Below are 22,367 nucleotides of genomic sequence, written 5' to 3'. Positions count from 1 at the left end.
TGAGATTGTCCTCACCCAGCTGCAGGACCTTCCCCTGAATTTCATGATGTTGCCTTGGGAAGTGGCTGTGCAGTGTCCTGTTGTGGAGGGGTGAGAGAGGCTGTGGGTAGTTGCCACAGCTGCTGGCTTTTAGCAGATACCTCACAGCGATTTGCATGGGCTGCAGCCCTGCGCTGGCAGGAAGGAAGAGCAAGCCAGCCCTCCTCTGCAGGAAGGGTGAAGAGTCAACTGCAGAAGAGAAAAAGCCACCAGACTGCAACTGGCAGTGGTGAATGAAGTTGGACCACCTTCTCCAGGTGGTGGCCTGAGCATCACCCAGATCTCATCACATCTGTGAGTCCTCCAGGGGCAGGGACCACCAGCTGCAGGGGCTTCCATTCTCTACCTTGAGCTGCAGCATCCGGGCACGGAGGGATAAAAGGCTAGGTTGGGGGTCACAGGGGCTACACCCTCCCCCTGCGATGAGGGTGCTCTCGCTGCTCCCCTGCTCCCACACAGACCTGGAGAAGGCAGCGCAAGGCTGAGGTAAGGTTTGGGTGGAGCTGGAGAGGTATGGGGAGAAAAGGAGGCACTGCTGAACCCTGCTGTGTGGGAATGAGCTGCTGCAGGCCTCCGTTGTGGTGGTCAGGTGAGATGGAGTGGCTGGGCCAGCTGCGGCAGGGCCAGGAGCGGGTCAGCTGAAGTCCCAGCAGTGCAAGGTCTCTAGGATGAGCAAGATGCTGGCAGAGCAGCCTGGCATGGCACGGGCACCGGTGCTGGCAGAGCAGCCTGGCATGGCACGGGCACCGGTGCTGGCAGAGCAGCCTGGCATGGCACGGGCACTGGTGCTGGCAGAACAGCCTGGCATGGCACGGGCACCGGTGCTGGCAGAGCAGCCTGGCATGGCATGGGCACTGGTGCTGGCAGAACAGCCTGGTGTGGCATGGGCACCAGTGCTGGCAGAGCAGCCTGGCATGGCACAGGCACCGGTGCTGGCAGAGCAGCCTGGCATGGCACGGGCACCAGTGATGGCAGAGCAGCCTGGCATGGCACAGGCACCGGTGCTGGCAGAGCAGCCTGGCATGGCACGGGCACCAGTGCTGGCAGAGCAGCCTGGCATGGCACAGGCACTGGTGCTGGCAGAGCAGCCTGGCATGGCACGGGCACCAGTGCTGGCAGAGCAGCCTGGCATGGCACGGGCACTGGTTGGCAGAGCAGCCTGGCATGGCACGGGCACTGGTGCTGGCAGAACAGCCTGGCATGGCATGGGCACTGGGTGGCAGAGCAGCCTGGCATGGCACGGGCACCAGTGCTGGCAGAGCAGCCTGGCATGGCATGGGCACTGGGTGGCAGAGCAGCCTCGCATGGCACAGGCACTGGTGCTGGCAGAGCAGCCTGGCATGGCACGGGCACCAGTGCTGGCAGAGCAGCCTGGCATGGCACAGGCACCGGTGCTGGCAGAACAGCCTGGCATGGCACGGGCACCAGTGCTGGCAGAGCAGCCTGGCATGGCACAGGCACCGGTGTTGGCAGAACAGCCTGGCGTGGCACAGGCACCATGCTGGCAGAACAGCCTGGCATGGCACGGGCACCAGTGCTGGCAGAGCAGCCTGGCATGGCACAGGCACTGGTGCTGGCAGAACAGCCTGGCATGGCACGGGCACTGGTTGGCAGAGCAGCCTGGCATGGCACAGGCACCGTGCTGGCAGAGCCACCTGGCGTGGTGCGGGCACCGTGCTGGCAGAGGCACCTGGCGTGGTGCGGGCACTGGCTGGCAGAGGCACCTGGCGTGGTGCGGGCACTGGCTGGCAGAGCAGCCTGGTGGTGCCCTGAGTGGCAGAGCTGAGCTTGTGCCGTTAGAGAGGAGCTGTCACTTGTCACAGGTTGTGTGCCCTGCCTGCACAGCGGTGATGGCCGCCCGGCCAGGCTGCCCTGCCTGGTGCAGCCGCAGCTCCTGCCCCACCTTGTGTCATCTGTTGAATTCCTTCCACCTCAAGCCCCCAATAGGTGCCACAAATAGAGAAGGGTGAGGTGGGGCCTGCCTGCCTCTGGCGTGCTGTGAAGCTGCACCAAAGCAAGGTGAGGTTCTGGGCCTGTTGGCAGACCCAGGCTGATGGGCCACAGAGCCCAGAGCTACATCCAAGCCCCTTCCAACGCCTTCCTGGGGCTCAGCTGGAGGGCACAGCAACGCTCCAAAGCTATGGTTGGTTCCTTCCTCAGCCCTTCTCACTGCAGGGAATCCCAAGCACCACACTCAGAGGTGGAGGTGGTGGAGCCCCGAGGGACATGCGGCCCTACACCGAGGTGCCCACATGGCCATGGAGCCTGTGGTGTGCTGGGCTTGCTCGGTGCTTTAGGCTGTTGGCTATGCACCCTGAGGCCATTTGGAGCAGAAGGTGTCTGTTAGGTATGGGACTGCTGTGGGGAGGATGAGCTGGAGCATGAAATGGCTCCTGTCTCCCACTGAGATGCACCAGTGCCCAGGGTGCAGTCACTGGGGAGGACCTGAGGTCAGAGGTGTGCAGTTTGGGGCAGGTGTCCACACTGCACAGAATTGATTGTCTTTCTGGAGAACTTGTGGTCATTTTTGTGGTGCTCTGTAAACCCAAAAAGTTGGGGCTGAATCCAACCCAGCAGGGTGCTGGGGTGCATACCACATCTGTCAGCATCCCCTGGTGCTGCTGGCTGGGCTGATGTTGGAGTTGGAGGCAGGTTGGCACCAGCTCCATCCCAGTTTTCATGCTGATGCCCTGAGGGAGGTTCTGATGTTACAGGGAGGCCACAGCTGTAGTTCAAGAGGGACAGGGAACTGCTGTAGAAAGTCCAGGGGAGGCTACAGAGATGCTGAGGGGCCTGGAGCAGCTCTGGGAGCAGCAAAGACTGAGAGCCCTGGGGCTGAGAGCCTGCAGAAGAGCAGCCCCAGAGGGCAGCTGAGCAATGCTCAGCAAGAGCTAAAGGAGCTGTGGGGGGCAAGAGGCTGGGGCCAGGCTCTGCTGAGTGCTGCCCAGGGCCAGCAGAAGGGACAGCAAGGGGCAGAAAGTGTCAGGCAGGAGGTTGGAGCTGAGCAGGAGGAGAAAGTTGTTTGGGGTGAGGCTGCTGGAGGCCTGGAGCAGGCTGCCCAGAGAGGTTGTGGAGTCTGCTGGTGTGGAGAGCTTCCAACCCCCCCTGGGCACTGTGCTGCTGGGCAGGGTGCTGTGGGTGCCCTGCTGGAGCAGGGCTTGGGTGGGTGAGCTCCAGAGCTCCCTTCCAGCCCCTCCCTGCTGGGATTCTGTGAGATTTTATGTAATTTAGGAGGATGTATTGAGACTGGAGACACTGGAGCAGGTTGCCCAGGGAGGTTGTGGTTGCCCCTCCCTGGATGTGTCCAAGGCCAGGCTAGAAAAAGCCTTGAGTAACCTGGGCTAGTGTAAAGGGTCCCTGTCCATGGCAGGGGGATTGGAACTATATGACCCAGAGCTCCCCTACAGTCCAGACCATTCTATGATTCTGGCTGGGGCTCTGGAAGGAGTCTCAGACCTGTTGGGGGTGCAATTTGCCTTGGGGGTCACTCTGTAACTGCCATCAATCCCAACTCCAGACCAAAAGCAGTAAGGCTGCATCTGAAGGCTGTGTGCAGGCCTAGCTGTCTGCATTGCTTGCACATCTGAATGCTTCTTGCTGGCTGTAATGCAGCAGAGTTCATTGCTTTGCTTCATTAAGGTCAACGAATGATGTGGTATCTTTGGGTTCTGCTCCAGGATCTGCTCAGTGAGGGGCAGTGCTGGAGGGGATGGCTTGGGAAATGTGTGCAGCTCACTGACCTCCAGAACAGCATCAGATGAGGGGGGACCTGGCAGCAGAAATACAGAGCAGCACCCAGGGCTTGCTGGTAAAGGAGCTAGAGATCTGCTGGAGGAAGCCCAGCATGCCAGGAAGTGGTGGGCAGGTCTGATGGGGTTGGTTTCTCTCTGCTCACACTCCAGAGCAGTGAGAGCAGCAGTGAGGTGAGTGCTGTGCTGCTGGGGTCTGAGCTGCACCAAGCCACAGCACCCAAACTGGAGAGCTCTGAGGCTCCCACTGCAAGCCAAACCTCGTGGTGATGGGGTGGGGAGAAGGCAACAGCCAGGCTGAGGGTCTCTGTGTGTTTGGGGGCTGGAGCTGTGCTGCAGCCAGCAGTTCTCAGCTCCTTCAGGTGCCTGCTTGATGCTGCAACTCTTAGTTCGTATAAAAAGCTTTCACTGCAGCTAAATGCCACAGATCAGCCCATTTGCTGATGTTGTCCCTCTGTGGGTGTCCAAAGCCATCCAGGAGCTCTTGCCCGGCACTTTGGTGCCCGTCTAGATTGAACACCCTTCACCCTTGTCCCCAGCTCACTGCAGCAGGCCCAGTGCCCTGGAAAGCCCTGCCTGATGTGATGTCCCCTGACACCATGTGCCCACGAGCCCCTGCTAGCTGTGGTGGCAACTACAGACTTCTGACTCCTGTGCATTGCAGCCCAACATATCCAGGATGCTGCTGGTAGCAGCTGTAACAGCTCCTGGTGTGGGATGGTCCCAAGTCCTCAGCAGTCCCAGAGCACTGGGGGATGGATCTCTCAGAGATGGTTGATATATGAAAACCAAAGCCACCTCCTGGCAGGAGAAAGGTCTGAGAGGCTGAGTAGAGCAGAGAGGCACTAAATATCTCTTGTTTTCAGCTACCCTCCTTCTGTGGCCATCCCAACATTGTTCCTTCATCTCAGATCCCCTGGAAAGCTGCTTTTGGCCCATGCTGGCCTTCCAGGAGCCGAAGTGCACATACAGAATTAGAGCCAGAGCTGAGCAGAAGCAGCTATGCTTAGGCCTGTGTTTTCCAGCAGACAGTCTGGATCTTGGAGCAGAACACAGAGTGGTGGCAAAGAGGGGGGCTGGTAAAGGGTTGTATGTGTGCATGGTCAGGAGCCTTCCAACATAGTGCTTTTGTCTCCCAGGAACTGATGGGTTTTGGATATGGATCCTCTGCCAACAGGTGTGGTGGGATGTGGGGCTGGTGGGACATCGAGACAGTGGTGTGTGGGAATGGTGGAAGCTCAGGATGCCAGGACATGGGGATGGTGAGACATTGGATTGCAGCTGCTAGAAGCACACATGGGTGCTGACTGGACACCCTCAGATGGGAGGATCTTCCCTGGGCCCCTGGACCACACCAGGCAAAATAAGCGTCAGTGCCAACTTCTTACCAACAAAATCCCCCATTCCCCTCCCTGGGGCGTGCAGACACCAGTCCTGCCCTCCAGCACCTTCTCTTGGCGCCCCTGTGGATGCAGGGGGCAAGGCAAGGACAAACCATCTCTGGATCACTGCTTCTCCAGGATGAGCAGGGAATAGCATTTGTCCCTGCTTGATCTGGGCCAATGGGCAGCTGCACAACTACTGTGAGCTTTGTGCCTGCAGGAGGGCTGTGGACACCCCTTGGGCACGGGGAACTGCAGCACTTCCAGAAGACAACTCATCCCAGCAGCCTGGGCATGGGCTGGCTCACATCCTGGAAACACCTCAGCTCTCTGCAGGGGTTACAGGTTGTGTTTGACTGGCCTCTGCCCTTCAGACAGCTCATGAAAGAGTAGATGTCACCCTTCACCCTCTGAGGATTCAGCCTCCAGCATCACCAGGTGGTCCTGAACCTGCACCAGAAGCTTTTCTACAGGAAGCAGAAAAAGCCCTGCAGACACTGCAGTATTTCTTCCACTGCTTTTTGTCTCCTGCCTCTTTTTGCTGAAGCTGATCCATAGCTGCTGGTTTCCAGCAGTAACACCAGAGGACACCATCCAATCATCTCTAGTGCTGGAACAGCCACCAAAGGACTTTCTGTGGCCAGCTGTGTTTCAGGGGGAGGGCTGTGGGGAACACGTTTGCCAGCAGCCCTCCTGTGCAGGGTTGTGTTCTTGGGTGCACAGCAAAGGAGACCTGGGGACTGCTGCCTGCAAAGACTGAATTAGACTTTCCAGGCCAGAAACAGAGACAAGAAGACATCAAAGGCATCACCAAGCTCCTTTGATCGATTGGATGCTAACTGACCAAGCCACTGCCTAGGGGTGAAGAGCAAGGCAGCTGTTGCCACAGCCCTGTTGCTCCCTGTATGGGAAAAGGGCTTTGCTGCAGGGCCACCAGCACTGCCAGGAGTAGTGTGGACCTCTGCCACCTCTGAAACCAGGGGCTCAGACTTGGGCATCCCATGAAGAGTGGAAGCACACAAGTTTCCCTCCTGGAGGAAAAGATTGTGGGTTCAGACCCAGCTACACCAGCACCTCCCACCCCCACAAGGGCTTCTCCAAGCCACACCCAAGACCACCTGGGCAGGTGGGGATGGGCTGGTGCCTTGTTGCCCAGAACCAGAACCTCCTGGACACTGACTCTGCTCAGTAGGACATGCTGTGAAGGGGTCTCAGTGAGAGATGCAGCTGGTAGAGTCTGTGAGGGGCTCAGCTCTGGGAGATGCTGTGTCTGGTCACCCCTCCTGCAAACTGGACACCATCTGGGCTGCTGCTGGTGGATGAGATCCTGTGTCCTCTGGTGAGAAAAACAAACCTCAGCATGGATCTCCTGGCAGGAAAATGGACACAAGAGTCTGCAAAGGAGACATTCCAGGCACCTTCACCTTGCACCATGGACCTAACTGTGGAGCAGAGACTCTGCCAAGTTTCCCTGGTCAAGCAGATGTGTGCTTTCTCCCTGGAAGAGGTTGGGTTTGATCAAAGGAAGCAAGTGTGACCTGAACCTGCTGCTGAGGCTGCACCAAAGCCCTCATAGTACCCACGTCCCACTCAGGAGTGGGGCTGGGCAAAGGCAATGCTACCTGTGGGCAGGAACCTCCTTGCAGTGCCTCTAATAAATCCATGGTTGTCTTCTCATGGGCAACAGTCAGGAGGGGCACCAATGTCACCTTTACTAATGGAAAGAGAAGCTCTGACCACCACTGGTGGCTGCATAGGTCTAGAGCTTCCGGTAGACCCGGTGGAGGTGAGGAAAGGATGCTGAGCCGGGACACAGGCCAGGACACAATGTCTGCATTGCTGCCTCAGGGCTGAGGAGTCCTTACCTGGACATGGCCATCTCCTGGAGATGACTGTGTCTGGTGGACAGGCCAAGCACAGTGCCAGCCACTAAAGCTGGTAGCACTCTCAGGTGTGGCAGTACCTCTCTCTCCAGCTCTGCTCAAACAACAACTGGACTTAGTGAGCAGAGACACTTGTTCAGAAGGAGTCAATGTGGGCTGGCGGCAGCTGAGGGGGTGGCAGGTAGATGCTGCTGCTCTGGGTGAGCATTCACCAAGTGCTGCTGAAGGTGGAGCATCTACAGAGATCTGCAACAGGATGTGGTGATGGCCACACTCAGCAGGCCCTGAAGGAGGCTCTGGATGGTGGCAAGGTGGATTCGAAACCGAAACGGGACCTTGACTGCTCTGCCCTCCAGCTTGCTCACAGCACAGGGAAGGAAAACATCTGGGAGGGCTGCAGTGCTGCTGTCCCTCTGGTGACAGTGGTGGCACTCAGGTGCTCACCACATGGCCCACAGATGGCACAAGGCCAACCACTCTGCCTGAGAAATGCTCTGGTGTTGCTGATGAAGGCAGCAAGTTTGTGGCATTCGAGGTCTAGGCAAAGATGCTGCAGCTTGATAGTCCCAGCTCCACCCCTGCTAGGTGCACAGCACCATGGACTCTGGTCCCAGCCAAGAGCTGACCAATGGTAGCTGGCTCAAGGTAGGCTCCCTGCCACACTGCTCCTGATGCTTTTCCTGTTTCACCAGGAACATGGATAAAGGCTGAGGAACCTCAAATGTTGCTGTGAGGGGGTCAAGAGGACGCAGGGTGGTCCATGGGATGACTGTGGTGCTGCCAACAGAGTGCTCCTCACCTAGGGATCACCCATGTCACGGAGCCTCCGATGGAAGGTGAGTTGGCGGCTGGGCAGCTGGAGATCCCTCATCTGGGTGGAGTTTCAGATTCAGAAATGGGACAAGGTGGGGCATGAAATCATGAACACTGACAGCTGGCTGTCTCTGAAGGTAAAAGGTCTTTTCTCTCTGCACAGGCTTGGCTTCCAGGACGAGATGTCTTAGATGATTGTGCTCTTCGGTTTCCCTGACTCCATTTCAATAGCTGCTGCCTTTGCCAAGCAGCTCCTAACAAAGCAGCCTGCCCCAGCCTTAGTATGACTTTGTCTCATGAAGGCCTTTGGCAGGTGGCTCTGGAGGGCTCTAGTTATCCCCTGCCACCTTCAGACTCAGAAGGGTGCTCCACTGCTGCCTTTCCCTGTTGCTCCTGAGCAATGTGCCCAGGGCTTGTTCCAACCCAACACTCCTGCTCTGCTCTCCTGCAGAGGTTTGGATCGATTCCTACTGCAAGCTGCTGGTAGCAGCATCTCACCTCAGTTCCTGGAGGAGATCATCTGTTACCTGTGGAGGCTGGGCCTCCCAATAGCACAGGAGGCTGGCTGAGCACAGGGGGCAAGCTCCCTGCCTGAGCAGGGGAGGGTGGTGGTGGATGTTCTGGCTGGCGAGGGCAGCTATGCCTCCCAGTCCCTGCAGACCTCCATTGAGACCACCAGTCCCCAGCTCTACCTTCATATCACTGTCTGTGGTAGGCAGCCCCTTTTGGACCCAGTGAGGAGGGTCAGCACACAGATCCTGGCTGTGGGTGTTGCTGGAGCAGCCCAAGAGAGCTGGGCAGCGTTGGCAAATCCAAGGGGAGTGTCCATGCAAGTGATGGTGCCACCTCAGAGTTTCTGCTGGGGAAGGACACAGCCTCTCTGCCAGGCTTGAGTGACTTCCCTCCAGACCCCTCAGCCCCCCTCTATGGGCAGCCCAGGGAGTCTTTAATATCATAGTATCACAGTATCAGTCAGGGTTGGAAGGGACCACAAGGATCATCCAGCTCCAACCCCCCTGCCATGGGCAGGGACACCCCACACTAGGTCAGGCTGCCCACAGCCTCATCCAGCCTGGCCTTGAACACCTCCAGGGACAGGGCCCCAACCACCTCCCTGGACAACCCATTCCAGGGCTTCACCACTCTCATGGGGAAGAACTTCCTCCTCAGCTCCAGCCTCAATCTCCCCACCTCCAGCTTCATTCCATCCCCCCTAGTCCTATCACTCCCTGAGATCCTGAGCAGTCCCTCCCCAGCCTTCCTGGAGCCCCCTGCAGATCCTGGAAGGCCACAATGAGGTCACCTGGGAGCCTTCTCTTCTCCAGACTGAACAGCCCCAACTCCTTCAGTCTGTCCTCACAGCAGAGCAGCTCCAGCCCTCTGCTCATCCTCCTGGCCCTGCTCTGGACACCTTCCAGCACCTCCACATCCCTCTTGCCATAGGGGCTCCAGAACTGGAGGCAGGACTCCAGGTGGGGTCTCCCCAGAGCTGAGCAGAGGGGGAGAATCACCTCCCTTGCCCTGCTGGCCACACTTCTCCTGCTGCAGCCCAGGCTCTGGTTGGCTTTCTGGGCTGCAAGTGCACACTGAGAGCTCCTGCTGAGCTTCTCCTTCCCCAGCACCCCCAAGGCTCTCTCCTCAGGGCTGCTTTCCAGCCAGTCCCTGCCCAGCCTGCATTTGTGCCTGGAGTTGCCTCCACCCAGCTGCAGGACCCTGCCCTTGGTCTTGTTGAACCTCCTGAGGTTGGCTTGTGCCCACCTCTCCAGCCTGTCCAGCTCCCTCTGGATGGATCCCTTCCCTCCAGCTGTCTGCTGCACCACACAGCTTGGTGTCATCAGCAACCCTGCTGAGGCTGCACTCAGTGCCACTGTCCATGGCACCCACAGGGATGTTGAACAAGCCTGGTGCCAGGACTGATCCCTGAGGGACTCTGCTTGTCCCTGGCCTCCCCTGGGATATGGAGCCATGGACAGCCACTCTTTGGGTGCAGCCCTCAAGCCAGTTCTGTATCCATCCAGTGGTCACCCCTCACACCCATGTGTCACCAGCCTGGAGCCCAGGATGTGGTGTGGGGCAGTGTGGAAGGCTGTGCTCAGCTCCAGGGAAAGGACATCAGCTGCTCTCCCCTCAGCTCTTGATGTTGTCACCTGCTCAGAGAAGGCCACCAGGTTGGTCAGGCAGGATTTGCCCTGGGTGAAGCCATGCTGACTGTTCCAAATCACCTCTTCACTATTCTCCTGAGCCAGCAGTGCCTCCAGGAGGATCTGCTCCGTGACCTTTCCAGGCACAGAGGTGAGACTGCCTGGCCTGGAGTTCCCTGGTTCCTCCTTCTTACCCTTTTTGCAGGTGGGGCAATGTTTCCCCTTTTCCAGTCTGTGGGGACTGCCCCAGACTGCCAGGACCTTTGGAATAGACTAGAGAGGGGTTTAGCAACCTCCTCTGCCAGTTCTCTCAGCACCCCTGGGTGTACCCCGTGGGGTCCCATGGACTTGAACACTTTCAGGTTCCTCAGGTGATCACCAACCTGATCTTCACTCCCCAGGGGCAGTTCTTCCTCCCTGTCCCTGCCATTGCCTTCCATGACCCCAGGAGTGTGGCTGGAGGCCCTTGCAGTGAAGCCTGAGGTAAAGAAGTTATTGAGTACCTCAGCCTTTTCCTCACCACTTGTGACCATGTCACCAGTTGCCTTTCTGAGGGGCCCACACCTTCCCTAGGCTGCTTCTTGCCATTCATATACCTGTAGAAGTTCTTAGTGCTCCCTTTAACCTCCCTGGCTAGATTCAATTCAAACTCTGCTGTGGCTTTCCTAGCCAGGTCTCCTGCTGCTCAGGCAGCTTCCTTATCTCCCCCCTGTTCTAGCTGTCCTTCCCTCCACTGCCTGTAGAGTTTCCTCTTAAGTGACAGTGTGTCCAGCAGCCCCTTGCCCATCCAGGCAGGCCTCCTAGCATTCTTTCCTGCTTTTCTCCTTGTTGGTACACAGAGCTCCTGGACACAGAGGAGGTGGTCCTTGAATACTGAGCAGCTGTCCTGGGTCCCTCTTCCCTCCAGGGCTTGGTCCCAGGACACTTTGGCTATCAGATCCCTGAAGCCATCAAAGTCTGCACACCTAAAGTCTGGGGTCGTGAGCTTGGAACACTTCCTCCTGATGGCCCTGAGGAGATTGAATTCAGCTGCTTCATGGTCACTGCAGCCAAGGCCGTCTCTGAGCCTCACATTGCTTACCAGCCCTTCCCTGTTGGTGAGAACAAGGCCCAGCACAGCACCATTTCTTGTTGGTTCCTCTACCATTTGGAGGAGGAAGTTGTCTTCTATGCAGTACAGGAACATCCTGGATTGCTGGTGCCTTGCTGTGTTGTCCCTCCAGCAGATGTCAGGGTGGTTGAAATCACCCATGAGGACCAGGGCTTGAGACCGGGAAGCCGCTTCTGTTTGCCTGTGGAGGGCCTCATCTGCTTGGATCTGCTGGTCAGGTGGCCTGTAGGAGACCCCCACAGTAATATCTCCTTCCCCTGTCCTGCCTTTGATTTTAACCCATACACTCTCAACCAGCTCATCATCCCTCCCCAGGTGGAGCTCCACTGATTCCAACTGGCTATTGACATAGAGGGCAACACCTCCTCCTCTCCTTCCCTGCCTATCCTTCCTAAAGAGTTTATACCCATCTATCCCTACATCCCAGTCATGGGATTCATCCCACCAAGTGTCAGTAACAGCCACTATGTCGTGGCATCCCAGCAGCACAGTGGCCCTTAACTCATCCTGTTTGTTGCCCAAGCTGCGCGCATTCGCACAGAAGCACTTCAGCTGGGCTGGCCCTGTCCTCCTCTTGTGCCACTTCCCCTCGGTTTCCACAGAATGTCCTGGTGGATCATTCGTGGCTTGCCTCAGGGCAGCAAGTTGAGAGCCCTTACCAGCTCTCCTTCCCTCTGCCTCTGGTGAGTTGCCCCTCTATTTGTCACAGGCCAGCAGGAGACTATTAACCCCTTCCCCCTTCAAATCTAGTTTGAAGCCCTCTCAATGTCTAGTTTAAAGCCACCTCAATGTCAAGATCACACCAGTCACTCCCAGCATTTGGGCTGGGAACAGTGGGATGGCAGGAAGGCAATTGGGCTTCTCTGACCCCTTCCACTGGTGGCTGCCCCAACTTTAGGCTCTCCTTGCAACTGTTTGCCTGTTTTCCCTCCTGGTTGGAAGCCTCCACTCTTGGCTGGTGTCAGCTCTGAATCTCTTGCAGCACCACGCCCAGCCTTTGCTGGAGGCATTAAGTACTAGTGGCCATGGTACCTGAGCCAGGTGAGTGGGACAGGGACAGAGATGGTCATCAACTGCAGCCAAGAGTCCAACTCATCAGACAAGACCATGGTGACGTATCAGGGATGAGGTTAAGCCAGGAAGTCAATCCAGAGGTCAGGATCAGGTCTAGCCAGGGCAATCAGGTTTAGTAGTCATCAGGCAAGGGCAGAGCAATGAGATCCAAGGTCCAGATCAGCATGGTCCACAGCAGGCACAGAGGCAATGGCACCATGGACAAGTGCTCCTACAACACATCTTAGGCAAGGGCCTGAAGGCCCAGGGCTGAGCTTAAATAGGCTTCTGGACCAATAAGTGAGGCTGGTCCATTGAAACCTGCTTCAGGCTCTGAACCCTTCCTGCCCAGATGTGAGGGCTCCATGGTGTTTCCCCTCTCCATGGGCATATTAAAAAAGTGAAATAGCTTCTCTCATTTGTGGTCACCATCCTCCTCCTCACCCCTCCATTTAATGTCTCCATGTGCAGACCCTATGGTGCAGAAGCACCTGGAGAGCCTCCAAAGCTCCTGTGGGAAAGGCCTGGAGACTGGTCATCTGCAGCGCCTCACCAACCTGCTGCTGGTGGAAGGCTTGACTGATATCCAGCAGAAGGAGCATGACATCCTGCAGCTCGAGGCCACCAAAGGCCTGCAAAATGTATCTAACAGCATCCCTCTGGAGAAGCTCTTCCGGCCTCTCTCCAAGGTCAGCATCCCACCTCGCATCTTGGTCACCATCGGAGTGGCTGGGATTGGCAAAAGCACACTGGTGAAGTTCTTTGTCTACACCTGGGCAAAGGGGGAGATCAACAAGGACATCACCTTCGTGCTGCCCCTCACCTTCAGGGAGCTGAACACCCACGAGAAGCTCTCTGCCGAGCGACTGATCTGCTTGGCCCTCCCCCACATCACTGAGCCCAGCTGCATCTTGGCAGGCACTGCCAGGACCCTGCTGATTCTTGATGGCCTGGATGAGTTCAAGACCCCTTTGGATTTTTCCAATGCTGTGGTATGCAGCGACCCCAAAAAGGAGATCCAAGTAGACAGCCTGATCACCAACATCATACGTGGCAACCTGCTGCAGGAGGCCTCTGTCTGGGTGACGTCGCGGCCAGCAGCGGCCAGCCAGATCCCCGGTGGGCTTGTGGACCGAATGACAGAGATACGAGGCCTTGGAGCTGCTGAGATGAAGGACTTCTTGGACCAGATGTTCCTTGATAACAGAGATCTGTCCAACCAAGTCCTCCACCACATCAGGGCCAACAGGTCCTTGCATGCCATGTGCACCGTCCCTGGCATTTGCTGCATTTCTGGTTCCTCAATTGGTTATTACCTAAAAACCAGCACCCACCACTCCCAGGAGACCACCACCAGCCCCAGGACCCTCTCAGAAGTCTACTCCTATTATTTTAAAATGGCCTTGAGCAGTGACTGGCCTGAGAAGCCTCAAGAAACACTTAGGATTGAGCAGGTGGTGGCCAACAGCAAGAAGGTGGTAGGCAGCCTGGGCAGGCTGGCCTTCTACGGGCTGCTCAGGAAGAAGCACGTCTTCTACGAGCAGGACATGAAGGTCTACGGTGTTGACTTGTCTGTGCTGCAGAGCAGCCTGTGCAGTAGACTTCTGCTCAAAGAAGAGGTGCAGTCCTTCACAGCCTACTACTTCTCCCACTTAACCATGCAGGAGTTTCTAGCAGCCCTTTATTACTACATGGCTGCCAAGCGGGCACTGTTCGACCTCTTCACGGAGAGCGGCGTGTCCTGGCCCAAGCTGGGCTTCCTCAGCCACTTCAGGAGCGCTGTTCAGAGGTCTCTGCAGGCAGAGGGCAGGCATCTAGACATCTTTGTGCGCTTTCTCTCCGGGCTCCTCTCCCCACAGGTGAACAAGCTGCTTTCTGGGTGGCTGGTGGTGAAGGATGAGCACAACAGCTTCAGGAGCCAAGCCATCAGCTTCCTGCAGGACTGCCTGAACACCAACTATGTCATCTCCTCCCGGGTGGTGAACACCATGCACTGCCTCTACGAAATCCAGCACACAGAGATCGCCAAGACTGTGGAGGAAGCCATGAAGAATGAGAGCTTGGCTGGGATGCTCACCCCTGTGAACTGCTCTGCCCTGGCTTATCTTCTGCAGGTCTCTGATGTCTGTGTGAAGGAGACCAACCTCTCCAACTGCCTCACCTACAACATCTGTAAAAGCCTGCTCTCCCAGCTCCTCTTCTGCCACAACCTTAGGTGAGTTCTGGTGGGATTGCCCTGGGAGAAGCAAGCAGGGACACTGGGCTGTGACTCAGAATCTTGGGTGTTGATGTGAGAGACAGGCCCACCAGCACTGTCCATTAGAAGAGAGCTGCCTTGGAGATGGCACAAAGTCAGCTTTGCTTTCATGCTTTTATTTTTCCACCTTTATTGGGAAGATGTCATGGCAGAGTAGTCCTTTCTCCACATTGTTCTCCAGATGCTTGTGTTTGCTCTTTCCCTGTGTCTTCTCGAGGCTGGACAATAACCAGTTTAAGGACAACGTAATGGAGCTGCTGGGCAGTGTGCTGAGCGCAAAGGATTGCCAGATCCAGAAGCTCAGGTAGGACCTGGCCCAGGGCAGACAGACTGTTCCTGGGGATGCTGAGCAGAGCTGGGAGCACCTCAAAACCAGGGTGAGGGTCCTACAAGAACATCTCTCTCACTGGCTCCCTGGGGGGTCTGATGACATTGTGTCATTGTGGTGGCTGGGCAGGCTGTCTCACTCAGCCTTCCTGGGACCACTGCCTGCTCTTTGTGTCTAAATATCCATGTAGGAGTCCATGGGTTATCCCAACACACTGCTCCCCTGCTGCAGCTTGAGGACATTGCCTCTTGTCCTGTCCCTTGTTCCTTGGGAGCAGAGCCCAACTGCCACCTGGCTCCAGCCTCCTCTCAGGTTGCTGTAGAGAGCAATGAGGTCTCCCTCAGCCTTCTTTTCTCTAGGCTAAACAACCCCAGGTCCCTCAGCTGCTCCTCCCCTCTTCTCCAGGTCTTATGGAGAGGACAGGCTCCTGGCCCTGTGCAAGGGCCTTGACCCAGACAGATGGGTCCCCATTTTCTTCACCTCCTTCCCTTCTTCAGGGCTGCTCATGGAGATCCCCATACTGCCACCATGACACAAATGGAATTTAAGCCTAGAAACCCTCCCACCCTGCCCTTGCAAACCCTTGGCTGGTATCCACTCCAGGAGAGCAGACCTGAGAGCATCCAGCACTTTGCATGGCTCCACTGTGGACCAAATGCTCCCCATGGCTTTCTTTTGCTCACCCATCCCATCTGCATCCTGGGACACAGCAGTGGCTGTGAGAGCCTCTTCTTCCCCCTGGAAAACTCCCAAACTTTCCCTTTCCATGCAGCTTGGCAGAAAATCAGATCAACAACAAAGGAGCTAAAGCCTTGGCCAGGTCACTGATGGTGAACAGGAGCCTTATGGCGCTGGAGTAAGTGTCCCCCTTCAGCACCTGCCACAATCTGTTCCTCACTGGGAGCCACTCCCACAGCTGCGCTGGAGCGTGGCTCCACCTGGCCTGACAGAGATGGGGAGGTGCTTCAGCCCCCAAAGCCACCGCTGCTCAGGAGGTGATCTTGAGCTGCTGGCCTGTTGCCCCACTCCAGCAGTGCCTGAGCTTGTGCCATGGGGTGGCACTTGGGTGCCCCTTGGAACATGCCCACAGCGTTGCTAACTTTGGCTTCCCTGCCCTCTCGCCCCAGCCTGAGGAGCAACTCCATCGGCCCCACCGGTGCCAAAGCCCTGGCTGATGCACTGAAGAAGAACCAAGTCCTGCTCTCCCTAAAGTAAGTCAACTTCTGCAGCACCTCTGGCAGCAGGACAGGCCCACTCCAGCCCTCTCCTGTCCTGTCGAGGTGTTGTCCCCCTTGAGGGCCAGCAGGTGGGGAGACTGTGGACAAGGCTTGGTTTAGATGTGCCAGGCAGTGAGCACAGGAGTGAGCAGCAGGGACACGGGGACCTGGGAAGCCCTGGGCTAGAGATGTTTGGATCCTTCACCCTCCCAGCTTCAGAGGGTCCAGGTTGAGGTCCACATCCATCTCTCACATAGGAGCTCACAGCGGGCGTGGAGGGTGGTATCTCCCATGGGATAGGAGGGAAAGCCCCAGGCAAATTCCCATCTCACACCAGATATGGGGACAAGCAAGCATCAAGGCCAGGTGACCACCACCCTTCATGGTCCCTCACTCTGCTGTAGAAGCAGCCATGCACAGCTTCACTCCCCTCTCCTTGCAGCCTGCAGCACAATGCCATCAAGGAGGATGGTGCCAGCTTCCTGGCCGAGGCCCTGTTGAGCAATCATGGGCTGGTGACCCTGCAGTGAGTGACCAGGACCCACTGTTCCCCATCCCAGGCACCCAGCAGACCAAGGTGCCAGTGAGGGGCACTCGGCACCTGCCATTCACGAGTGCTGCCCTCACCTTTGCAGCCTGCAGAAGAATGCCATCGGTGCCCATGGTGCCAGGAAGGTGGCCGAGGCGCTGAAGCAGAACCGCAGCCTGAAGGAGCTGATGTAAGTGAAGCACAGGGAGGAGGGGCCCTGCACCATGCCAGGTCCTCTGGGACCTCTGGGCAGGAGGGGTGGGCGGGGGGCTGGACCACACAACACAGGCAGGATAGACTGTGCCAGCTGTGCCCAAGGACTGGCAGGGGTGGAGTGGGACAAAGACTGCATCACTCCTCTGGCGACCCTGGGGAGATGCTCTCCATCTCTCCTGAATGCTGTCCACATCTCCAGGGATGTAGGGAGCTAGGTAGAGAGCCAAGAGGCTAAGCAGAGGCAAGCTCCAAGGCCTGTGTACACATGCAAAGCTATCTCAGCTCCAGCCCAACAGAGAGGAACAGAGTGGTGTGCAGGCTGGAGGGGAGCCCACAGCAAGTTCATGCTTGTTGCTGGAGCAGGAAGAGCCTGGAGGAAATGGACCTTGTGCTGGTCTCAGCTGGTTGCAGCATGGCTGCTGGGGACATCAGCTCTTCCTCCTGTCTCTTAGACTCTCCAGCAATTTAGTGGGAGACAATGGCTCAGTTGCCTTGGCTGAAGCTCTGAAGGTGAACCACACTCTGCAAAGCCTCGAGTAAGTCCCTCCTCCACACCTGGCCTCCTGCTTGCCCAAAAGAGCCCAGCCCAGCCTCCTGACTCCAGCAGCACCTCCCACCCTTCATATCAACCCAGACCCCTCCACATCAGTCCCGTTCCATGTGTCTCCCATCCCAAGTCCCCTGGTGGGACACAAGGCAGAGGGTGCTCGATGTAGGCCACCAAGCAGCAGCCCAGGTCAAAGCCAGCAGCAGGCAGCAGGGCCCTGCCTCCACCACCAGAGCACTGCAGGAGTTAAGTCTCGGCCCAGATTATTTTGTTTCTGGTTTGGAGGACACCAGCAGCTTTGGGCCCTCCTTCTCTCTCAGATGTGATGGGAGTTGGCTAAGAATGAAGGCAATGGGCTGCTGCCTGGCAGAGTTCTGGTGGGGTGGTGCAGCCTTCATTGCCCTTGGGAGCAGCAACCAGAGACCAGCTCCTCCTGCCTGGCTGATGGCTCCTGGGGAGGAGCTGCTGTTCCCCTAGTCTGCCACTGGCTTCCCACAGCACAACAAGGACCCAAACCCCACAGGACCTGCATGCCCAGCTGAGCTGGCAGCCACGGTGATGGCCAGATGGGGCCATGGCTGCCCTGGAGTGCTGGCAAACCTCACCACCTCTGCTTGGTGGGGCAGGTGCTGCTGTGGTGAGCAGGAGATGGTGATCTTAGCCTGGCTGCTCTTGAAGCTGGCCCTTCAGCTTCAGCTCCCTTCCCTGCCTGCCATGGCTGGGAGATGTCCATTTCTCAGCAAAACAGGCAAAGGGGCAGCTCAGTCATGACCCTGCAACCTACCAGGGATGCCAGCCCTGGCCCATCCTCACACCTTCACGTTTGTCTCAGTCTGCAGAGCAACTCCATCAGCAGCTCCGGGGTCACTGCCCTGACAGCAGCTCTCTGCTCCAACAAGGGACTCACCAGCCTCAAGTGAGTGACGGCCCCGCAGCCACCCTGGCCTGAAGGTGCTGCTGGGACATGGGGAGTGAGAACCTTTGCTTGTGCCTGGCTGTGCTGGGGGCTGCTCTGTCCCTCCTCTGGCTGCAAGCATTCTCTCTCCATCGTTGGCTACCTGTCCAGCCATGTCCCACAAGCAAATGAGGGCAGCAGGGATGGGAGGATGGGAAAAAGCCCAGCTGGAGGATGCACAGGGAATGGAGCTGCAGATGCTGATGGGGATGGAAATGCTGTTGTTGGAGCAGGACCAGAAGAGGCCACAGAAATGATCAGAGTGTGGAACCTCTCCGCTGGAGGGCCAGGCTGGGAGGGTTGGGGTTGTGCAGCCTGCAGAGAAGGCTCCAGGGAGACCTCCTGGTGGCCTGGCAGTGCTTCAAGAGGCCAGAAGAGAGCTGGGGACAGACTGCTGAGCAGGGCCTGTTGGGCCAGGCCAAGGGGGGATGGTTTGAAGTGCAAGAGGGAGGCTGAGAGTGGAGAGAAGGAGAAATGTTTGGTGCTGAGGGTGGGGAGAGCCTGTGCCAGGCTGCCCAGAGAGGTGGAGCTGCCCCATGGCTGGCAGCAGTGCAGGGCAGGTTGGTTGGGGCTGGGAGCAGCCTGCTGTGGCTGCAGCAGTCCCTGCTGGCTGCAGGGCTTGCCCTGGGTGAGCTTGGCAGGTCCCTTCCAGCCCAGCCAGTCCATGATTCCATGATGCCAGGCCAGTCAGATAGACTCCCATGGCAGCAGATGGTCTCAGCCCCAGAGTGGGTGCTGTGGAGAGCTTTGGGGTAGCAGCTGCTGCCTTGGCTGCTCCCCCCCAGCCCTGTGTCTCTGCCCAGCCTGCGGGAGAACTCCATCAGCAAGGAGGGAGGCCCTGCCATCGCCTGTGCCCTGCGGACCAACAGCACCCTCAGGAAGCTGGAGTAAGTCCCATGTGCCCCAGCAGGGCACCCACATAGTGTCCCTGGAGTTGTCCCAAGCTCTGTGTGCATGACTTGTGTCCTCTGTCCCCTGCCTCCAGCTTGGCAGCGAACCTGCTGTGTGATGAGGGTGGCAAGGCCATCGCTCTGGCCATGGCAGAGAACCAGGCACTCAGTTCCCTCCAGTGAGTTTTCTCCTTGTACCTGGTTTGGTTTGGAGCCCCTCGTGTGGTCATGGGGCAGGGACACTGCTCCGGGGTCCCAGCCCCTCCAGGCTGTGAGAGTGGTTTCCTCAGGTCACCCTGTGCCATCCAGGATGGACACACAGGGTCTTGCACATGGGTCACCTCTCAGCCTCCACAACACTGGATGGGAGCAGTTGGATGCTGAGCCTGCAGGGATCTGGCTGTCCCCACAGCCCTGAACTTCACCTTCTGTCCTCTCCTGCCTGCAGTTTGCAGTGGAACTTCATCCAGGCCAGCACTGCCACAGCCTTGGCGCAAGCACTACAGTCAAACGGCAGCCTGGCCAGCCTCGAGTAAGTGGGGACATGGGAACAGGTCCTGGGTAGCACCTTCCTCCTGCTCCCTGCCCGAGGCCCCTGGCCTCAGGCTGCTGCAGGGGAGGTGGCTCTGCCGGCTGCCTCCTGCACTCGCTCCGGTCTCCCCATCCCGGGTTCCTGCCTGGGGCTGCAGCAAGTCCGTGGCGGCCGAGGGCCTCCCTGGCCATGTGGGCAGGGCTGGCAGGCTGTGTCCTCCGCTGGCTGCTGCCAGGTGCCAGAGACAGGAGCAGCACTCTTGTGCCTTAGCTTGCAGGAGAATGCCATCGGAGACCAGGGCACGGCCGCCCTTGCCGCCGCACTGGAGGTCAACACCAGCCTGGCGCAGCTCCAGTGAGTGTCCAGCCCTGCAGTCGCAGCCTGGCTAATTAGCCAAGCTAATTAGCACACCGGGGCCACCTCACAACACATGCTGAGCTCAGGGCCTTGTTCTTTTGCAGCCTGCAGGTGGCTTCAATTGGTGCAGCTGGTGCCCAAGCCCTGGCAGAAGCCTTAATGGTCAACAAGAGCCTGCAGATCCTGGAGTAAGTGCTTGGTGGGATCACCAAGCCCCCACGGCTGTGACACTGCTGCCTAGGGGTGCCTGAGACCCTGGGCTTGAGCCAGAACTGCTCCGCCCTCACACTGTGTCTCACCAGACTTGGCTTGCCTGCTCCTTGACTTGCTGGCGTGGGGCTACCCCTCCCACCTCATCCTGTCACCCATGGAGAGCGTGGGGCTGGTTCCTCACCACCTGCCTTTCTTCCCAGCTTGAGAGGCAACTCTGTCGGCGTGGCAGGGGCCAAGGCCTTGGCCAATGCGCTGAAGGCCAACCGCAGCCTCCGTCGCCTCAAGTGAGTGTCCTGCACCCTGGGGGCAGCCAGGAGAAGCCTTCCCAGAGTGGTGAGGGGGCAGCCAGGCCACCAGCTCTCAGTGGGGCAAACACTTGAGCTGGTGGCTTTGCCAGTGCCCACACCCCTGGCACACATTCCCTCCTGGTGGCCACATCTCCCTGTCTCTCTCTTTCTGACCTTCCTGCAGCCTGCAGGAGAACTCTCTGGGCATGGATGGAGCCATCTGCATCGCCACCGCGCTGAGGGGCAACCACAGCCTCACCTACATGAAGTAAGTGACTGCTGTGCTGCATGCCAAGGGGAGACCTTGGGAATCATCAGGGAGCCTTCCCCACCACTGCCACTGCCTGTTCCTTGCTGCCCTACAGCAACCTCCTCAATGGGGCAGGGGGCCAGAGCTCCCTGTGCTCCTCTTGGCATGACAGCCACCATCCCCACACAGCTCCAGACCCCACAGCTCCTCCCTGGGAAATCCTCTGAGGAGGTAAAACACCTCAAAAGCCATGGGGGGTGACTTGTGCCTGTTGTGCCAGGGGGATGGTTTGAAGTGCAAGAGGGAGGCTGAGAGTGGAGAGAAGGAGAAATGTTTGGTGCTGAGGGTGGGGAGAGCCTGTGCCAGGCTGCCCAGAGAGGTGGAGCTGCCCCATGGCTGGCAGCAGTGCAGGGCAGGTTGGTTGGGGCTGGGAGCAGCCTGCTGTGGCTGCAGCTGTCCCTGCTGGCTGCAAGGGGTTGCACTGGATGGCTTTTAAGTTCCCTTCACCCCAGCCCAGTCCCAGCTCCCATGATTCTACTCTTCCAAATCCCACAGGGATGGGCTGGCCCAATCCAGCTGCCCAGGGGCTTTCTCCAGCTTCGCACCTGGCTGCCTCTGGCCTCTCAAACTCAGAGTCCTCTGCAACCAGGGTGCCAAGAAGAGCTCCTGGATGGTGTGGGGAGGGTGCAGCTGATGCTGGGTGCTGGTACAAAGCTGGGGAACATCTCTTGTACCCAGCAAGGCTCCTGCTCTGAGCTCCATCTCTCTGTGCTCCCAGCCTGCAGGGGAACCGCATCGGGCAGTCTGGAGCCAAGATGATCTCAGATGCCATCCGAACCAATGCCCCCGACTGCGTGGTGGACGTGTGAGGGTCCTGGCCACGGCCAGGAGGTGGCTTGCTGGGTCCCTTGGGCCAGGGCACCTCTGCAGGGAACTGCTAGGCCCCCTTGGTTGGGGACCATTACATGTGACATCATTTGGGAGGCACTGTCCTCTACTGCCACAGTGCAGACCCCACAGCCTGTACTGCGCTCGCGGCTTTTCTGGGGGCAGGGACTGGCCACAGTGTCCCACAGGCTGCAGTGATCCTGATGGACTCGAGTCCCTCTGCCACAACCACTGCAGGGATGACTGAGGCTCAGGTTCAGCTCTGCCCAAAGCTTCTGCCTGACCCTGAGCTGAAATGTTACCTGAAGCACCAACAGAGAGACCAACAGCCCTGAGGGTGACCCCTGTCCCAGCTCAAAGCCATTGTCCCTTGTCCTGGCACTCCCAGCTCTCCTGGAGCCCCTTCAGGGCAGAGCAGAGCAGAGGGGCAGAATCCCCTCCCTGTGCTGCTGCTCTCCCTGCTCTGGCTGCAGCTCAGCTCTGGGCTGCCAGGGACCAGTGCTGGCTCCTGGGGACTTTGTCACCAGCTGACAGCCCCAAGGCCTTCTCCTGCAGGCTGCTCTCAGCCACTCCTCACCAGCCTGGGTTTGTGCCTCAGTGCAACTGGTGCTGCTCTTTGTGGAGGCAAGCCCCACTGAAGCATATGTTCAGGATGAGCAGATTTCAGTTTAATGTGCTCCCAGAGCAGCTTTTCATCCCCTTCCATTCAGCCCAACTCCCTACCCCCTGA

The 22,367-nt window shown here is 58.1% G+C and overlaps 1 protein-coding gene across 1 annotated transcript; it reads left to right on the top strand.

Annotated features, from left to right (window-relative positions):
• The first annotated feature begins 268 nt into the window (after positions 1-268).
• Positions 269-22,255, top strand: NLRC3 (NLR family CARD domain containing 3). Its single transcript, XM_068147339.1, has 18 exons — positions 269-525; positions 7,746-7,889; positions 12,643-14,386; positions 14,646-14,732; positions 15,529-15,612; positions 15,884-15,967; positions 16,416-16,499; positions 16,609-16,692; positions 17,171-17,254; positions 18,098-18,181; positions 19,024-19,107; positions 19,206-19,289; positions 19,559-19,642; positions 19,913-19,996; positions 20,104-20,187; positions 20,413-20,496; positions 20,684-20,767; positions 21,528-22,255. The coding sequence occupies exons 2-18, from the start codon at positions 7,883-7,885 to the stop codon at positions 21,616-21,618; spliced, it is 3,021 nt and encodes a 1,006-aa protein (XP_068003440.1). The 5' UTR covers positions 269-525; positions 7,746-7,882; the 3' UTR covers positions 21,619-22,255.
• The last annotated feature ends 112 nt before the right edge of the window (positions 22,256-22,367 follow it).

The sequence above is a fragment of the Melanerpes formicivorus genome, unplaced genomic scaffold (genome assembly GCF_026170545.1).
Source record: "Melanerpes formicivorus ecotype bairdi unplaced genomic scaffold, bMelFor1.0.p_v2 SCAF_14, whole genome shotgun sequence".
Lineage (NCBI taxonomy): Eukaryota > Metazoa > Chordata > Aves > Piciformes > Picidae > Melanerpes > Melanerpes formicivorus.
Note: the sequence above shows the minus strand (reverse complement) of the source record. Positions and strands in the feature narration are given on the sequence as shown.